This window comes from Vombatus ursinus, unplaced genomic scaffold (assembly GCF_900497805.2).
Source record: "Vombatus ursinus unplaced genomic scaffold, bare-nosed wombat genome assembly UNPS02011916.1, whole genome shotgun sequence".
NCBI classification, from domain to species: Eukaryota; Metazoa; Chordata; class Mammalia; order Diprotodontia; family Vombatidae; genus Vombatus; species Vombatus ursinus.
This window is the reverse complement of record NW_020951694.1, coordinates 226,502-245,347: the sequence shown is the minus strand read 5'-3', so window position 1 is coordinate 245,347 and position 18,846 is coordinate 226,502. Positions and strand designations below refer to the sequence as shown.

Below are 18,846 nucleotides of genomic sequence, written 5' to 3'. Positions count from 1 at the left end.
TTGCCATTTCCTTCCCCAGTTCATTTGACAGATGAGGAAACTGAGGCAAACTGGGTTAAATGATTTGCCCAGGGTAACACACCTAATAAGTGTCTGAGGCCAGATCTGAACTTAGGAAGATGAGTTTTCGTGACTCCAGGCCTGGCACTCGATTCACTGTGCCCACCAACTGGCTGCCCCAGACATTGAATAGTTATTTCCAAAAAACCATTCAAACAAAACCACATCTCCCCAGTGAGCTGGGCTCCCAGCATAATTGCATGTAAAAAGCCTTAAGGCACTGGGATGACATTATCTTCATCTGCACTGATTCTTAGAATTTGGCCACCAGCCTAGCTGAATGGTCTAGAGCTTGGAGTAAATAGGACTGGACAATCAACTGCCCGTTTGGAATCAGGACCAATGAAGGGATTTTGCTGATGGCCCCCATATCTTTGATTATGGGACTTATCAGTACCCATCAAACATCATTTACCCCCTGCTGAACTGAGTAAGACTGACTTCATTATGAGAAAAGCAGAGGTTGAGGAGTGGATCTATTACCCATTATGCAGGCCATGATGCCATGTTGCATTACCATATAATCCCCCTAACTAAGCATGAAGTTGGTACTTCCGCCTAATGGTGTCCACCAGCAAGTATGGCATAATTCTGTATAGTTGCTGACTTGCCTCTAATGGGCAAATTGATTATGTTGGTCCTATTCCACTATCTTGGAGTTATCAACCCTTATTATGGTTGACACCTATTCAGGATATGGCATTACTATGCCTGCCAAATCTGCCACCATAGTCTTCTCATAAAACTTATCCTTCTTCCTTGTGCTCTCTCTCCTTTCTGATCAGGGTACTCTTATCCAAGAAGATCCAAGATGGGACTCACTGTCATCACGTTTACTAGGTTTTCCACCTGTTATATCAGCCTCAGGTAGCTGGCATCTTTGAATGCTAGGACAGGTTCTTGAAATAACTGCTTCATCATCATACCCACAACTATCATGGTTGGGTGTCCTGCCTCCCCAAAGCCGTGTGCTCAATGAGTCAAAGCCACTCAAGGAAGGGGGAAGATTCTCCAGTTCAGCAGTTTCTTGGACCCAACCTCCGGGAAGGTTTATCTGATAACACAGGCTGATTTAAGGGGTTGGGTGCAAAGTATGAAAATAACATGTGGAATTTATTATAACTTTTTTGGTAATATAAATAACAAGTGGTATGAAATGGAAATTCATGGTTTTACAAATAATCTTTTTATGTTTTGTTGTGTATATGGAAATGCTATTTTTAACGTATAAAATTTCTGAATTTGAATTCAGAATTCAAAAAGGGAAAAATAGAATTAAAGGTGCTCTAGGGTTGAAATTACGTTAATACTCATATAGTACTTTCAAGTTTTGCAAAGGACTTTTAATGTATTATGTCACCAATCCTCACAACAGCCCTGTGAGGTAGGCACTATGATTTTACAGATGAGAAAACTGAGGCTGAGAGGTTGTCTCTTTCTTACCAGATCTTCTAGTACTAGATCCAACTTTTTTTTCCAGAAGACTATATCTCCACATTCAACCTACTTAACTTGTCTTCTAGTATTGTTGCTGTGGAGACCTCAATAATTTGAAGGGGCAGGGGGGCTACTGGACTTGCTACCTGCTTTGGTGAGCACATTAAATAAGGAGAGTCAGATTGTTCTACCCAATTTATACCATTTTCTGATGCCACAGAAGCTTTTAGGCAAGGATGTTACATTTCTATCTCAACCATTCCTAGAATGTCTCTCAGTTACAGAATTCTTGATGATTAAAATGTGTCACACTAAAATCTCTCCTGCTCTTAAGGATCTTAGTTTTTTCCTATGAGATGGTACCATAAAATGAACTCTCCAGTATTTAACAAAAGAAAAATCAGCTTTCATTTTCTCATAATTATATTCATGATTACACTCTAGTGTGAATTTTCTGATGCTGAGTAAAGGCCAAACTCTGACTAAAGACTTTTTTGCACTGATTACATTCATAAATGTTCTTTCCAACATGAATTTTCTGATGCCTACCAAGATCTGAGCTCCACCTGAAGGCTTTCCCACATTTATTACATTCATAGGGCTTCTCTCCACTATGAATTCTATGATGTCTATTTAGGTCTGAACTCTGATTAAATGTTTTCCCACATTCATTGCATTCATAGGGCTTCTTTCCACTATGAATTCTCTGATGTTGAATAAGTTGTGAGCTCCCCCTGAAAGCTTTCCCACATTCACTACATTTATAAGGCTTTTCTCCTGTATGAATTCTTTGATGTTCTATAAGGATTGAGTTCCGACTGAAAGCTTTGCCACATTCATTACATTCATAAGGTTTCTCACCAGTGTGAATTATTTGATGTCTAATCAGATCTGAGCTACAACGGAACGCTTTTCCACATTCATTACATTCATAAAGTTTCTCTTCCTTGTTAATGCTCTGCTGTCCAGTAAGGTCTGTGTCCTGACTGAAGGTTTGTTCATCATGTTCCTCAATAGTGTGAAGTCTCTGATGCTTAAGAAAGACTGTGCGTCCACTAAAGGCTTTCCCACATTTGTGACAACCATAAGGTTTCTCTCCACTATGGATCCTTTGGTGTTGAAGAAGGAGTGAACTCTGTCTGAATGTTTTTCCACATTCACTACATTCATAGGGTTTCTCCCCAGTATGAATTCTCTTGTGTGTAACAAGGTGTGAACTCTGACTAAAGGCTTTCCCACACTCATTACATTCATAGGGTTTTTCTCCAGTATGAATTCTATGATGTATAATGAGATCTGAGCTCTGATTGAAGGCTTTCCCACATTCTTTACAAATATAGGGTTTCCCTTCACTATGAATTCTCCGATGCAGGATAAGGTTTGAGCTCCCCCTGAAGACTCTTCCACATTCATTACATTCATAAGGATTCTCCCCAGTATGAATTTTTTGATGTCTACAGAGATTGGCGCTCTGATTAAAACCTTTCCCACATTCATCACATATATAGGGTTTCTTTCCTGTATGAATTCTTTGATGTATAGTAAGATTTGATCCCCGGCTAAACACTTTTCCACATTCATTACACTCATGAATTCTCTTTAAAGTACGAGTTTTTTTATATTCAGTAAGTTCTGGCTTTTTTTTCAGCTTCTGATCATATGTTTCACATCTCTGGGATTCCTCCCCGGCAGGAGCTCTCTGATGTGTAACAAGGTCTGAGCTCCACTTGACTTTTCTCTCTCTCTCATTACATTCCTTGTTGCTTTCTCCTATAAGGCTTTTCCTTTGGGTGATATTCACTTGCCTGAACCTTCTCTTTCGGGAATGGGTCTGGTTCAGTCCACCCCCTGAAACTTTTAAACTTTGCTTCGCTAACTCATCCTCACATACCTTGGTTTCCACCAACTCAAATCTTTGGGGAATCTGACTCGAAATTGTTTCTGATGTTGCTTGAAATGACGTGTCTCCAGAAATTTCCTGTTTTGGCTTCCATTCCTTCTTTTCAGTCCTGTTCTCACAATCTGAAACAATAAAGAAAAAATTTAAATAAATGTTAATTTTTTTTCTAGGAGAAAGGAAACCGCTTGAAGGGAGAAAGAATAATCAAAATGAAACAAATTTTCATCAAGAAAAACAAATCTGAAAATCCCCTAAGTGGCCTCAAGGGTCCAGTGCTCTATCTACTGGACGACCTGGTTGCCTCCTTAACTTCAATAGTTTGGCATTAATATTGCCTATTGGCCTCAATTTTCTTTCCTTTTAGTCAGTGGTATGATGGTTTAACAACTAGCTCTCTGGGGAAAAAAGTACACAAGACACACTTCTAAGTTCAATATGCATTATTAACATTTTCTCCATCAATTTCTTAAGAATAGACAATTAACAAAACAAGCCACGATTTGCTGATTTCCAAAGTATAAACAGTCACATTGAAAATTTAACAATTGGCTATTATGAGCTGCTTTGAACTGACTCTAGAACACCCCGTTCTTATTGTAATATTTTAAAAATTGCAATATTTTTAAAAGTGTCAATCAATCAATCAACAAGCATTTATTACTATGCGTCAGGCAAAATTACTATGAGTCTAGGAAAGCCGAGGTGCTGGGGATGCAAGGAATAAAACAGTCAGCTTACAAGGAACTTACATTCTAATGGAAAAGGTAAGTATGTCTAAATAAATAAATCTACATATATGTGTATTCAGAATAAATGTGAGGAAAATAAAAACAAAATAGTTAAATATAAGATAGTTTGGGAGGAAGGGACCTAGCTGTTGGAAGATCAATAAAGGCTTCTTATAGAAGGTGATGCTTGGGCTGCATCTTGCAACTTCCTTCAGAGGAAATCAGTAGGGTGAAGGTGAGAGAAGATTCATTCCGGGAATATTGGATGGTCAGTGAAACAAGCACAAAGACAGGGGATGGACTGTGGTATGTAAGGAACAGAGAGAATACCAGTTTGGCTGGATCACAGAATGTGAGAAGGGGATCAATGTTTAAGGAGTTTGGAAAGACAGGTTGGTGCCAGGTAGAGGTAAGAGGAAGCCACTGGAGTTGACTGGGTAGAGAGGAAAGCGATGTAGTCAGATTTTTTTTTTAAGGAAAATCACTAGGTTGGTGACATGTAAGATGGACTGTAGTGATGACAGACTTGAAGCCAGGACTCCTGAGGGCTGAATGCTCTCTGCCCTCAGGACATAAAAAATCCCATCCATGATGGGTGGATATCTGAAGACACTCAAGTAGTTGACCAGACCTGTTTCCATGTGGACACAAGGGGGCAACACATACAGGAGCTAAACCTCACTGTGTCTGTGCTGGTCCAGAACTGTCAAGTTCTTTTTATTAACTGTTCAATGACTTTTGAATGCTTTATTTCATCCCAACATTGAACGTGAACTGAAAGAGTGCTGGTTTTAGACCTGCCCCAACAGAGACCAATCAGAAGACTATTGTGATCATCTAGGTGGGAAGATAATAATTGATCAAACTGTGGTGGTAACTGTGGGAGGAGAGAGGAGAGATCAAGAGATGCTGTGGAAGTAGAAATGGCAAGATGTGACACCTAATTTAGATACATGGGGTGAGAGAGAAATTGAAAGTCATCTCAAGATTATGAACCTGGGAGTCTGGAAGGACGCTGGTGCCTGGGGTAAGGAAGATTTGGTAGCTGTCCTTGCCAAAACCATTAGAACTTATTGACAGTTATGTGTTATGAACAAAACACTATTTCATGGACTCACTGGGATCTCTCAATTGTTTTATGGAAATATAATTTTATTAATACATTGCTAGGAATTATATTCCTGTCAGTCTGTCAATAAGCATTTATTAAGCGTTTATGCTCTTGACACTGCTGGTTAGTTTTACCTAACTTTATTTGGTGGGAAATATATGTGATGTAAAAACAAAAGATAACAATGAAAATTTACTTTTTTTTAAAAAAAAGAAATAAGCAGGAAAACTACTTCATGATTAAAGCTTTGCACCATAGATAATAATTAAACAATATCATAATCAAATATATACTGTATATACCAAATGACAAAGCAATCAATTTCTTAAAGAAAAAGCTACCTATTATTTTAAAAGGCCTAATAGTAGTAAACTAATTATGGGCAAACTTAATGTTTCTCTGCCAGACCTTGATAACTTCAACAAAAAAGATAAAGAAGGAAATTACAAACTTAACAAACACTGTGAAAACTATATTAGAGAAACCTGTGGAGACTTCTGAGTGTTTGTTTTTTGGTTTTTTTTTTTGGCTAGGCAATGGGGTTAAGTGACTTGCCCAGGGTCACACAGCTAATAAGTGTTATGTGTCTGAGGCCGCATTTGAACTCAGGCCCTCCTGAATCCAGGACCAGTGCTCCATACACTGCGCCACCTAGCTGCCCCATTGAATGTGTTATTTCTTAGGCTGCAACCGTACTTCCACAAAAACTGTGGATGCATTAGTATATATAGAACTCATAAAAATGCAGAAAAGCAGAAAGCTTAAGCCCATCTTTTATAGGTCAAAATATAATAAAAAATTGTGGTCAATAAGGGGAAAATGAACAAAAGACAAAGAGGTAAATGGATTCTAAAAAAAGATATTCTAAATAATTGGTGAGTCAAACCAAATCATAGAAACATGAATAATTACGTTAAAGAGAATGATAACGAGATTATGGTGTTCTGCCAGCAATCAGGAATAACCTATTGAGAATTTTTTTTTTAACCTAGAAAATGAAAAAATATATAATCACAAACAAGGACAAGAGATTTTGAAAATTAAAGGTAAAACAAACTGAAAAAATTTTTAGAACCGTAAATTATTAAACAGGACAAAGAGCTGGTTTTTTTCTCCAAAAAAGACTAACAAAGTCTTTTTGCTTTTACAAGAGAAAGCAAAACCAAATTAACAAAATAAAACATGAGAAGGGGGAATTCACAAGTGAAGGGGAAATATAACATTTATTAGGTACTTTTATATCTAGTGGCAACAAACCTGAAAACCTAAATGAAGTGGATTAGTATCTATAAAAATATAAAATAACAAAACTAACAAGACAGGGAATAGATAATCTAAATAACTCAACATCATAGAGGGAAACTGAACAAACACAAAGAACAAAAACAAAACAGCAGGTCCAAAGCAACTTACAGATGATTTTTCTAGCATTCATTTCAGGAACAAAAGAAACCTGTCTTCAAAATAGAGAAAGAAGACACACCATACCAAACTTTTCCTATGAGACAAACATGACCTTGATTTCCAAACTGAAGAGAGATAAAATAGATAAAGAGAATTATATATTGAGAACACTAATGAACACTGATGCAAAAAAACTGGATAAAATATTGGCAAAAGGACTACAACAACAAAATAAAAAATCTATTAGCATAATAAATCATATTAATAACAAAAATAAAATGCCTATAGATACAGAAAAAACTTTTATTTATATTAAAAGCTACTATAATTTAGTAAGGACATGATAAAAAGGCCTTTCTTTAAATGCTGAAAATTTTTATATTAGACTCAAACCAAAATTATTTGTAATGAAAAAACACTCAATCCTAAACAGTTAGAGACCAGAAGTTTATAATTCATGACCCCAAATTAAAATTATCCCAGCCCCATCTTAGGTTTTAGATTTTTTTTGTTTTTATTTTTGTTTTAACAAAAAAGAAAGCCCCAAATTCCCAGGGGATGAATTATGGGTCAGGGGAAAAGGCATTTACACAACATGTTCATGTTCCCATTACTATTGCCTCTTTTCTTCCTGTTTATTAAAGTGAAGCAATCCTCCTCGCCAAAGCAAACCTTCTCTACATGTACCTTTGTTCCCATCCCCTCTGGTCTTTCCCAGCAGATTGCAAAGTACCATCCCCTCAAGCTATCATCCTATTATCTCTTTTCTCTTTCCCAGGCAAACTCCTTTGAAAACCTTTCTACATGTGTGGCTTCCACATGCCCTCCTCTCACTCCTCAGACTTTTGTAATTTTATTTCTGACCTCAACTTTAGTCAAACTCAACTGAAACTGCTCTCTCCAAAGATAAATGGTCTCTTAATTGCGAAGTCTTCTCAGTTCTCACCCTTCTTGACCCCTCTGCTGCATTTGACACTATTGACCACTCTCTTCTCCTGGATAATCTCTCTACATTTTTAGGTGCTACCTTCTCCTTAACTGTTTATGAACTCCCAACAGTATGTTATACTGCCTTGTCCAAACTAGATCAAGGGTCAATCACATCAATACTGACAAGGACATTCATATCTTTCTGACGTCTTTTCACATCTACCTTCAACCCTGAATTATTCCCACCATTTGTTTTCTTTGTTCCTCCTGTATGCAACATTGCTAACCACAAACAAGGCTGTGAAATGCCTATATTTTGTTAATGGATTCCAATTCCAACTTCCTTTTAAAAAAAAATATTTATTTATTTTCAATTTTCAACATTCACTTCCATAAGATTTTGAGTGCCAAATTTTCTCCCCCTCCCTCCCCTCCATCCACCCCAAGATGGCATGCAATCTGATATAGACTCTACATATATATTCATATTAAACATATTTTCACATTATTCATGTTGTAGAGAAGAATTAGAACCAACGGGAGGAACCATGAGAAAGAAGAAACAAAAAAAAGAGAGCAAATAGTATGCTTCCATCTGCATTCAGACTCCATAGTTCTTCTGGATGTGGATATCATTTTTCAACATGTGTCTTTTGGAATTGTATTAGATCCTTGCACTGCTAAAAAGAGGTAAGTCTATCAAAGTTAGTCATCACACAATGTTGCTGTTACTATGTACAATATTCTCCTGGTTCTGCTCACTTCATTCGGCATCAGTTCATGTAAGTCTTTCCAAGTTTTTCTAAAGTCCACCTCCTCATCATTTCTTACGGAATGATAGTTCAGTAATTACATTCATATACTACAACTTGTTCAGTCATTCCCCAATTAATGAGCATCCCCTCAATTTCCAATTCTTTGCCACCACAAAATATTTTTGTCCATGTGGGTCCTTTTCCCATTTTTATGCTCTTTTTGGGATACAGACCTAGAAGTGCTATTGCTGGGTCAAAGGGTATGCACAGTTTCATAGCCCTTTGGGAACAGTTCCAAATTGCTCTCCAAAATGGTTAGATCAGTTCACAACTCCACCAACAATGCATTAGTGTTCTGATTTTCCCACATCTTCTCCAACATTTATCATTTTCCTGTTTTGTCATGTTAGCCAATCTATCTGATAGGTGTAATATGGTACCTCAGAGTTGTTTTGATTTGCATTTCTCTAAACAATAGTGATTTAGAGCATTTTTTCATATGACTATAGATAGGTTTAATTTCTTCCTCTGAAAGTTGCCTGTTCATATCCTTTGACCATTTATCAATTCGGAATGACTTGTATTCTTACAGATTTGACTCAGTTCTCCATATGTTTTAGAAATGATGCGTTTATCAGAGACACCAGTTGCAAAAATCGTTTCCCAGATTTCTGCTTCCCTTCTAATCTTGGTTGCATTGGCTTTGTGCAAAAACTTTTCAATTTATTGTAATCAAAATTATTCATTTTGCATTTCATAATGTTCTCTGTCTCTTGTTTGGTCATAAATTCTTCTGTTCTCCATAAGTTTGACAGATAAACTATTCCTTGCTCTCCTAGTTTGCTTACATTATCAGTTTTCCAATCCCAACTTCTATCCTAAACAGCTGTCTCTTTCAACTTGTCTTTCTCTGTCAATGGCACCATCACTTCCACAGTTACTCTGGCTTAGAACCTTAAAGTAATCTTTGAATACAGGAAATGAAGAAGGAAGACTGAGCCATAAAGGACTATCTGTTCTTCCTATGAAATATGTCTCACATCTGTCCCTTCATCTTTAGTCCCATCATTACCATTCTAGTTGAGGATTATTACTTTGAGGAGGATGACTGTTGCCCCCCACCCCCACCCCTTTAGTATCATCTTATGAACTGCTTCCAGACTACTCTGCTAAAACATCACTTCAATCATGTCTCTACTCTGCTGAAAATTAGTTCATTTGCACTCTCTTTTCTATAGAATAGTATTCAGGTAGGAGTAATATCCTAACTCCTGCCCCTATGCAAGTTAGGCTAGTTTTTCCTTAAAAAGTATTGAAACCATCCTTGAGACTTGTTTGGGCAAGGGGACTAAAGGCTCAGGCTGTTGACATCACTTCCTAGTCACCTATGTACTAAACAGTCACAAGGATGCTTGGGTGGTGAATCACAAGGGGCAGCTCAGGCACGCGGGCTTTGTTCAGCCAAGTCAGCTAGAGGTGTCCTCAAATGCCTATCCTTGTTGAATATTCCTTTCCTGCTATGATTAAGTGAATCTCCTTTTGTTAACTATGGAACGACCTATGAGTATCTCCTTTTGTTCCAATATTGAACTTAAACTACCAGGGGTGTGGCCTGAGTCAGGCTGCAATCTAGAAAGAGTTCAAGATCTGGGAGAGATGGAGAGCACTCATATGAACTGGCTTTCTTATTCCACCCTACATTTGTAGATTTGAATAACTTCCATGGCACATTGACGGAAAAAAGTCCACCTGTTCAATGCAGAACCTCAGCTGCTGTAAGAGAAAGTGATTGCTGTAAGAGAGGGAGATTGGGGAGTGGAAAATATAAGAGAAGGAAGAGAGTGGAGGGAAAAGAATCCTCTGTAGAAGTCCCATTAGGTTTTGGCCTTTGACCACAGTATATTTCCACATATCCAGAAATTTTTGATCCATGAAGCAAAATTCATTATACAGCATTGCCAAGTCCCCCATCTTCATCATCACACACACATAGACAAGAGTGGCAAGATGAGGGTACCTATGGTGACCAACTGGGGCATAAGGCATCTCCCAAACTTGAATTAACATAACCCTTCCAAGTGTATACAAGTAACAGAGGGAAACATTATTGTAATAGAAAAAATATCAGATTTGGAATCAGAGAACCTGGGTTCAAATACTGGTTCTGCTATTTATTGCTTGTGGTACCTTGGGCAAGGCATTTCTTCTCTCTTGGTCTCAGTTTCTTCATCTGTAAAATGAAGAAGGGTAGACTAGACAGCCTTATGAGGGCTCTCCCAGCTCTAAAGTTTATGATTCTTTTAATGGAAGGAATCTTTCTCAGAGGCTGAAGATAACCAGTATTAGAGTCCTGCCCTAGGGCTCCCCCAAAAAACTGAGCTAGAGACTCCAGAAAAGGCCAAATCTTTGCAGTGAATCAGTCTTTCTCATAACACTGAAAGAAGGCCCTTTCTTTCAAGACTTTTAAGGAAAGAGAAGGTACAGACTAAGGAAGAACTCAATGAATAGAGATTCCATCATTTCCCAATTTTTCATTCACCAGACCAGATACCTTGGCACAGGAATCCACAACGTTCAGCTTCTGTACCTCATGGAGACCTGGAAATCTATAGTTCCTGATTCCAACTTAAACTGATCGCTTTATGGATCAAATTCCCAGCCTCATCTTAGGGTCTTTGTTTTTATCTTTAATTTTAAAAATGATGTCTGAAAGTCCAATTACGGGTCAGGGGAGTGAGCACTTACCCAACGGACTCATGTCTGCATCATTCTCCAGCATCTGATCCTTGTAGAGATTCTCCTCTGGGAAGACCAGTCCCTTGGATTCCTCTTGGGTAAGAAATATAGCCATTGTCTTCATCGTATTGGGCTCTTGAAGCAGGAATTTTTGCTGCTGTGAGGAAATAAGCAAAGATGAAAGCCCTGGAAGAAAGTTTTGGTACCATTAGAGTGAGGAGTAGAAAGGACATAATGGGCTTTAATCTAATTCAAGATGGTGATATATTGGCAGGAAGAAAAGGGATGCTGTTATTAGAGGTTGATCTGGGATCCAGAAGGTTTGTGTGTGTGGATATAATAAGAACTGAAATTCATAAAGAACTTAAATATTTACAAAGTTTTACACACATCTTACTCAGGCTCCCTTACCCTGTGAGGTACTTTATGCAAGTATCATTATCCCCATTTCACAAATGAGAAAACTGAGTCTCACAGTGCCTGCAGTCACACAGTTTGCAAGCTCCACACAACTAAAAAAAATAGGATTTGCACCCAGGTACTTGCTGACTTCAAGCTCAGCACGTCACATCTCACACTGGACCAGAAAATGGAGAGTGGAAGAAAAGACTAGTACATAAGTTTCTTATGGGGTGGGGGTGGGGGCCATGAAAGAGAATGAGTGTATAAGATGGGATGTTTGTGTACGTAACCAAAGGGTTTATGTGTGTGGGGTGGGTTCAGTAAGTTGGGAAGGGAAAAGTTGAAGAAAGGCAAACAAAGGGAGGGTCAGTGCTTAAGGAGCGGTAGGGGATGTCTGAATGTCTGCTGGGCTCCCAAAAGGCCGAGGGAAGGTTTGGGGACACAGGGGTGTGTTTCTGGCCTAGGCGAGGGGGATCCTGCCTCTGGGGATGGGGAGGGAAGGTGCTTATCCAGGATGGGTGGAAAGTGAAGTGTGACAATGGAGGAGGGCGTGGGGAAGCTGTGGATGGAGAGATGAATGAATGGATGGAGAGAAGGATGGATGTGCATCCCCTGTACGACCACGGGGGTGACCACACGCCCAGCGTGGGGTTGCATTGTCACGGCCCGGGCACAGGCGTGCATGGGCTGGGGGGGAAGCGGGGAGGGGGGGGGTGTTCAACCCTTTACATTCTGGACCGCGGAGACACAAAGGGTCTCACCTTCTCCAGGCTGCCACCAGCCTCCTGCCCACTCATCGCCCGCGCCCCAACCACTGAAGCCGCTATTACCGCCGCCCCTCGAGACCAGGCCAGATGGGAACGGGTACTTCCGGTGCCCTCCTTGACCAGCCCGGACCGGTCTCCTTCCCCCTCCCCCATCCCCCCAGCTAACTACCGCCCCCTCCCGCGAACCACTGACATCCGAGTCCTCCGGCTTTCCTAGAGCGTCCGGGAGGAACCAGACTTCCGGTGTATTGGCTACTTGGCGAGTCAATTTACTCCAAGCCCGGAGTGTGTCCTTGGGGGTGGGGGCGGGGCTGGGGGCGTGGCGTGGGGAGAGAAGACAACATATCAGTGCACAGTAAGAACCACGGACCCCTTTCTGGACACACGATGGCGGACTGGCTTGGGGCTTGAGGGAGCTGGCCCTTTAAATAAAGGGCTGGGGCTATTTTTCTTAAACTCTCGGGCTCTTTACACCGCTCCCCCCCCGCCCCCAAAGAACCCTGGGGAAAATAACATAAAGGTTAAGTTTGACGCAAAGCCAGGGTTTCTCCAAAAGGGGTCGTAGCAAAGTACTTGATGTACAAAGATCAGGTATAGGACAGCTATTTATTTCCTGCACACAAAAGAAACACATGAGACCCATAAGTGTACGGGTACGTTGACAGAAAAACAAAGCGTAGTAATGAGAAACAGGAGTCTGGAGGACTGAAGATGAAATATACCACTCATCTCAGTCAATTAGCATTTATCAAACGCCTACTAAGCTAAGTGCTTGGGATATGAAGAGAGCTAAAAGACAGTCGGAGCTCTCAAGGAGCTCACCATCTAATAGGAAAGGTCGTGTAAACAACTAAGTACAGACAAGATGTACAGGATAAATTGGAAATAATCAACAGAGGAAAGATGTTAGAATGAAGAGGCTTCCTGTAGAAGGTGGGATTTTAGCTGGTACCTGGAGGAGGCCAGAGAAGCTAGGAGGCAGAGATGAGGACGGAGAGTATTTCAAGCATAGGGAATAGTCAGTGAAAATGTTCAGAGTTTGAAGATGGAGTATCTCATTTAAGGAACAGCAGAACAGCAAAACCTCCCCTCTGCCAAACTTTCCTATTACTGTCAAGGGCATTATCATGCCCCCAGTCATGCAGGTTCATGAGAACCACACCTCACTCTCATCCCTCTCCTAATCGTCAAGTTCTGTCAATTTTACCTTCCTAACATTTCCTGCATGTGCCCCCCTTCTCTGCTCTTATACTTCCACCATCCTGGTGCAGTCCCTTATTACCTTACACCTGGATTACTACAATAGCCTGCTGGTTGCCCTTCCCACCACAAGTCTCTCACCTCTCTCCTTCATCGTCTACTCAGCTGTTAATGTAATCTTCCTAAAGCATAGATTGACCATGTCACCCCTTTATTCAGTGAACTCCAGTGGCTCCCTATCAAATCAGATATAAATCAAATATAAAATCCTTTAAAGCCCTTCACAGCTTGGTCCCCTCTTACTTTTCCAGACTGGTGGAACCTTTTCTTGGGACCTTCCTCAGTGTGGGTCTTCCTCTTTGAGATGCCTATATAACCAATAACTCTCCTGGTTATTTCCCTTCTCTGCCACAGCTCTCTTCTCCCTTTGCTTCATGCTTGTTCCAACCTAATTCAAATATTCAGAATCTCTTCTTTCCTAGATTCAGAAATCAATTCCTTTTTTTATACAAATTTCTAAGGGCATGACCCAGTCTATACCCAATGACTGCATTGATTTAAGGGGTTGCACAGGCCCTTTTCACATAGTTCTGATTATTTGCTTCAGTCAAAAAGTGTTTTCACTTAGTCAGGTCATTAGAAACAAATAGGACAGTTTCAATCCCCACCCTTACAAAGGCAAGGGAGACATAGAGAAAAAGCAATTTGGGAAATAAACAGCTGGATAAGTGGTATCTGAGAATGGGGTTTGGATTTTAGATTACAGCTTACAATATAGGGATAACACATTCTTGGCCAGAAATGGAGTACATCTAACAAAGTCTAGTAAGAATATATTTGTCAGGTAGTTTGCAAATCTAATTAAAAAAACACAGACTTCCTGCCAAGTTGGCCACCTGAACAGGAGATAGGCTGCTCAATTTCCGTATATCTACTGTGAAGGAAATTAGGATTTTCATATTAATCAACATGATATGTGTAATGAATATACTAATTATTTAGATTTTTCAGAATTGCCTCTTCTGGCTTACAGTGCATCTTGATCAATGAAACCCTTGACAACACTCTCATAATCACTGCATTCTTGTGCCTATATACCTTAAGTGAATTGAATCAAAGATTGTGGAACCTGTTCCCATCACAGAACTCTGGTCCTGTGACCCACCAAGTAGCGACCCCCAAGGACCTGCAACAATACTGTTCCCACAGGACTCCAGAATACCTGTATTGTGGACTTGTGGGTTTTTCATGGGAAACCACTCAGGCCCTGGGAAATGATTGTAATCCACCTTCTCCCCTTCCTTCCGGCTTGTGATTTATGTATATAACCTATGCCTTCATTACAGCAAGGTGGAAATCTGATTAGGGGAATTCCCAATTTGCAAATCTGTTCCTCATAATGAAACATTAATTAAACTGCTACTTGATTATTGGCACTCCTGTCTCTAGGCATGCTTAGTTCAGCTCCAAGAATTCCCACGTTAGAGACTGGCTCAGTAAAATCCTGTTAACAGTACTGACACCGTGACAAAAATCTTGAAGTTCACATCAGAACAAATGATGATCAGGAAATCCAGTATAAAACTATAGTGAAGTGATTTCTTCCACTTCAGAATTGGACAAAAAGTCAGGAAGGGCAGTTTTGAGAGGAAGGGAGGAGCTGTTAGCCAAGCCATCATCAGCACAGTGTAACCTTCCATTGCAAATAGAAAAAATAACTGTAGCCTGCAATATTCTGTGTCCAGGAGCAAAAGGAATGGCTGATTCTCCTGAGAAAGTCAAATATCCAGGATGGATATCTCCATAGCTGAGGAGCAGCAAAGTATCAACTGGAGCAGTGTCACAGTGCTCACACCGGGACACCTCAGGCACAGGAGGCCTGAGGCCCCTAACCAGGAGTGTGCTGATAAATATTTAACAACTTGCTCTCTGAAAAAAATGTACATACATTATTCAATTAAATTTACTATGAATTATTGACATTTTCTCCATCACTTTCTTGAGTCTATAAATCAACAAAACAATGAGTCAAGCCCTGATGTGTAGCATTTGCTGATTTCAGAGGTGAAAATTTAACAATTGATTCTCTAGAGCCTGTATAATAAACTGGTTCTAAGTCACTACTGTCCCTAACACTCTCTCCTGAGACTCCAGAGGAGGCCCTGAAGATCCAGCACTCTGAACCTCAAAGATCCAGCAGGGGTGAACATTAGGAAGTGCAGGTTAGCATAGGAACCCCAGAGGATCCAGGAGAAGGGCTAACTATACTACTCAAAAGTACAGTATGGGATGGAACCCAGCTCTGGCATAAAGCCCTAATTGAGGAACTAAAGCTAGAGAGAGGAGTAAACCAAAGAAAACAATATCCTATATAAAAAATTATTGCAAATATTACTTTATAAAATTTCAAGCAAAGATTCAAAGGAACTAAGAGGATTTTTCCACAAGAATTATATGAATACTTAGAAGAAATAAAGCAAGATATTAAAAAAAAAAAGCAAAAGCTCTGGAGGAAAGAATTGAAAATAAAATAACTTAGAAGAGAAAGTGGTAAATCTTATCCAAATGGAATCTTTGAAAACTAGAATAAACCAAACAGAAATCAACAACTCCATGAGAATGTAAGAAATATTTGAACAAAATCAAAAGATCGAAAAAATACAAGAAAACCTATAATATCCAATATAAAAAACAACTGACCTGGAAAACACATTGTGGTTTTTCCTTTTTGTTCTGTTTCCTTCACAACATGAATGTGGAAATATGTTTTACATGACTGCACATGTATAATCTATATCAGATTGTTTGCTGTCTTGGGGAAAGAGGACCATAGGGAGGGAGGGAGAAAAATTTGGGACACAAAATCTTTCAAAAAATGAATGCTAAAAAATTGTCTTTACGTTTAATTGGAAAAAATGCCATTAAATTTTTTTTTTAAAAATGAACAGTTAGCTTTTATAAAAGGTATTTACTGAGGATATATGGTAAGAACAGAAGTTACAAAGCATTTCGTCCCAACGCCTGAAGGAATATTTTCCCTTTTACCTCCTCTGTCCTTGTGGGGAGTTGGTTTAACTTTAAATCAGTTGCAGTGCTTTCGAGGCTTTTTCACCACCTTTTCAGCCACATCTTCTTTCTTGTTTTTCTCCTTTTTTTTCCTTTCAGACCTTCTTTTCCTTTGGTTCCTTCAGGAGTTTTTTGTCCTCCATCTTGAGAGAAGGGAAAGAGCTGAACTAAACTTTTTAACACTTACAACATTAATAAATTTCTAACAAGTATGAATTCTTTCATGCCCAATATGGTCTGTTCTCATCCTGAAGGGCTTCTCAGTTTCAGTACATTAATGGGCTCCTCTGCAGTAGGCATTATATAAAATGCAATAAGGTCTGAACTCCTCCAAGATTTTTCAACATTTGTTAATTCATAAGGATTTTCTGTATAGGGGTCAGCAAACTATGTCCAGAGGGTCAAATCTGCCCCATTGCCTGTTTCTATAGGGCCAGTGAACTGAGAATTTTTTTTTTTTAATTTAGCTCCCTGGCCATAAAAACAGGAATGGACTGTTCTTGACCCTCTGGCCATACTTTGCCAATCCCTGCTCTATATTATAGGCATTCTGCTATCCACTAAGTTAAGTCCTTACATTCATTTAGTCTCTTCCTGTTATGAAGTTTCTGATGCTTCAGATGAGCTGTATGCCCACTGAAGGCTCTCCCACACTTATTACATTCATAGAGTTTCTCTCCAGTATGAATTTGATGATGTTTAATAAGATCTGAACTAATCTGAACTACCTTTAAAGGTCTTACCATATTAATTACATTCATAGAGTTTTCTCTACTATGAACTATGAATTCTAAGATGCCTAGTAAGGTCTGAACACCGATTAAACATTTTTACACATTCATTACAATTATAGGGCTTCTTTCTGGAATGGATTATCTGATGACTAATAAGGTCTGAGCTACTGCAAAAAGTTTTCCTACTCTGCTTATACTAACTGAGGTTTCTCTTCCTTATTAATTCATTAGGCTTCTCTTCTTTGTTAATTCTCTATTCATTAAGATTTGAGTCCTGATGGAAAGTGCTTTCATGTTCATGACCTTTCTCTCCACTATGAATTTGTTTATGTTTAAGGAAAGCTGTATGCGAAATCAAGGTCTTCCCACATTCATTACAGTCATAGGGCTTTTCTCCACCATATGTTGACTAAGGAGAGAATGCTGCTTGAAAGCTTGTCCACATTCTTTACATACATAAAGCTTCTTTCCAGTATGAATTTTCTGATGTTTAACAAGAAGTGACCTCTGACTAAAGGATTTTCCACATTCATGACACTCATAGGACTTCTCTCCAGTATGAATTATCCAAGATCTAATAAGATCTGAGCTATTTCTAAATGTTTTTCCACATTCATTACATTCATAAGGTTTATCTTCCTTTTGAATTCTGGGCTCTCTAGTAAGGTCTGAGTCCTGATTAAAGGCATTAAGTTGTTTTTTTTTTTTCCCCAGCATGATGTCTCTAATGTTTAAAAAAAGCTATTTTTCCATTGAAAGTCTTTCCACATTCTTTACATTTATAGGGTTTTTCTCCACTATGGATTCTCTGATGTTCTGTAAGACATGAACACAGCCTGAAGGCCATTACATTTGTAGAGTTTCTCCCCAGTGTGAATTCTGTGATGTGTAACAAGGTGTGAACTCTGAATGAATGTCTGTCCACATGCATAAAACTCAAAGGATTTTTCTCCAGTATGAATTCTATGATGTATAATAAGATCTGAACCTTGGTTGAAGGCTTTTCCACATTCATTACGTACATAGGGTTTACCTCCACTGTGAATTCTTTGATGTAGAATGAGATCTGAGCTCCCTTTAAAGGCTTTCCCACATTTAATACACTCATAGGGATTCACTCCAATGTGAATTCTCTGGTGTCTAATAAAATTAGAGCTCTGATTAAATCTTTACATGCTGAATTTTCTGGTATCTACTAAATTCTGGCTTCTTTTGGACAGATTGACCCTGTCTTTCACAATCTTGGGGTTCCTCTACTATACTTACTTTCTGATTTATAATAAAGTTTGAACTCAGGTGACAGCTTGTCTGTCTCTCATTAGATTCCTGATTTTTCTCTTTCAGAAAAATATGATTTTTGGTAATGAATTCTCTCTCCTGGGAAGAGGTCTGTTTCAGTTCATCCTTCAAAGTATCTGTGTTATCTAATTTGTTTTTACTTTCATTGGCTTTGACTGACTCATATTTGTGGAGAATCAGACTTTGAAGTCTTTCTGACATGACCCATATAGATTCATCTCTAGAAATTTTCTGCTTTGACTTTTATTCTTCCTTCTTAGTTCTGTTCTCATAATCTGGAAAAAAACAAAGAAAATACAAATGTCACCTCTTTTTTC

At 39.0% G+C, this 18,846-nt stretch overlaps 1 protein-coding gene across 3 annotated transcripts; it reads right to left on the bottom strand.

Moving 5' to 3' along the window:
* Positions 1-1,403: 1,403 nt before the first annotated feature.
* LOC114039434 (zinc finger protein 594-like) lies at positions 1,404-12,477 on the bottom strand. Of its 3 annotated transcripts, none has more exons than XM_027857193.1 (3): positions 12,424-12,477; positions 11,071-11,218; positions 1,404-3,519 (listed from the first exon to the last, which is right to left on the bottom strand). In XM_027857193.1, exons 2-3 carry the CDS (start codon positions 11,183-11,185, stop codon positions 1,931-1,933), a joined length of 1,704 nt encoding a protein of 567 aa, XP_027712994.1. In that variant the 5' UTR covers positions 11,186-11,218; positions 12,424-12,477; the 3' UTR covers positions 1,404-1,930. The 3 variants fall into 3 exon arrangements, with proteins under 3 accessions (XP_027712994.1, XP_027712992.1, XP_027712993.1); XM_027857191.1 differs by lacking the exon at positions 12,424-12,477 and adding an exon at positions 12,225-12,312; XM_027857192.1 differs by lacking the exon at positions 12,424-12,477 and adding an exon at positions 12,225-12,312 and having other exon boundaries at positions 11,071-11,215.
* Positions 12,478-18,846: the final 6,369 nt, after the last annotated feature.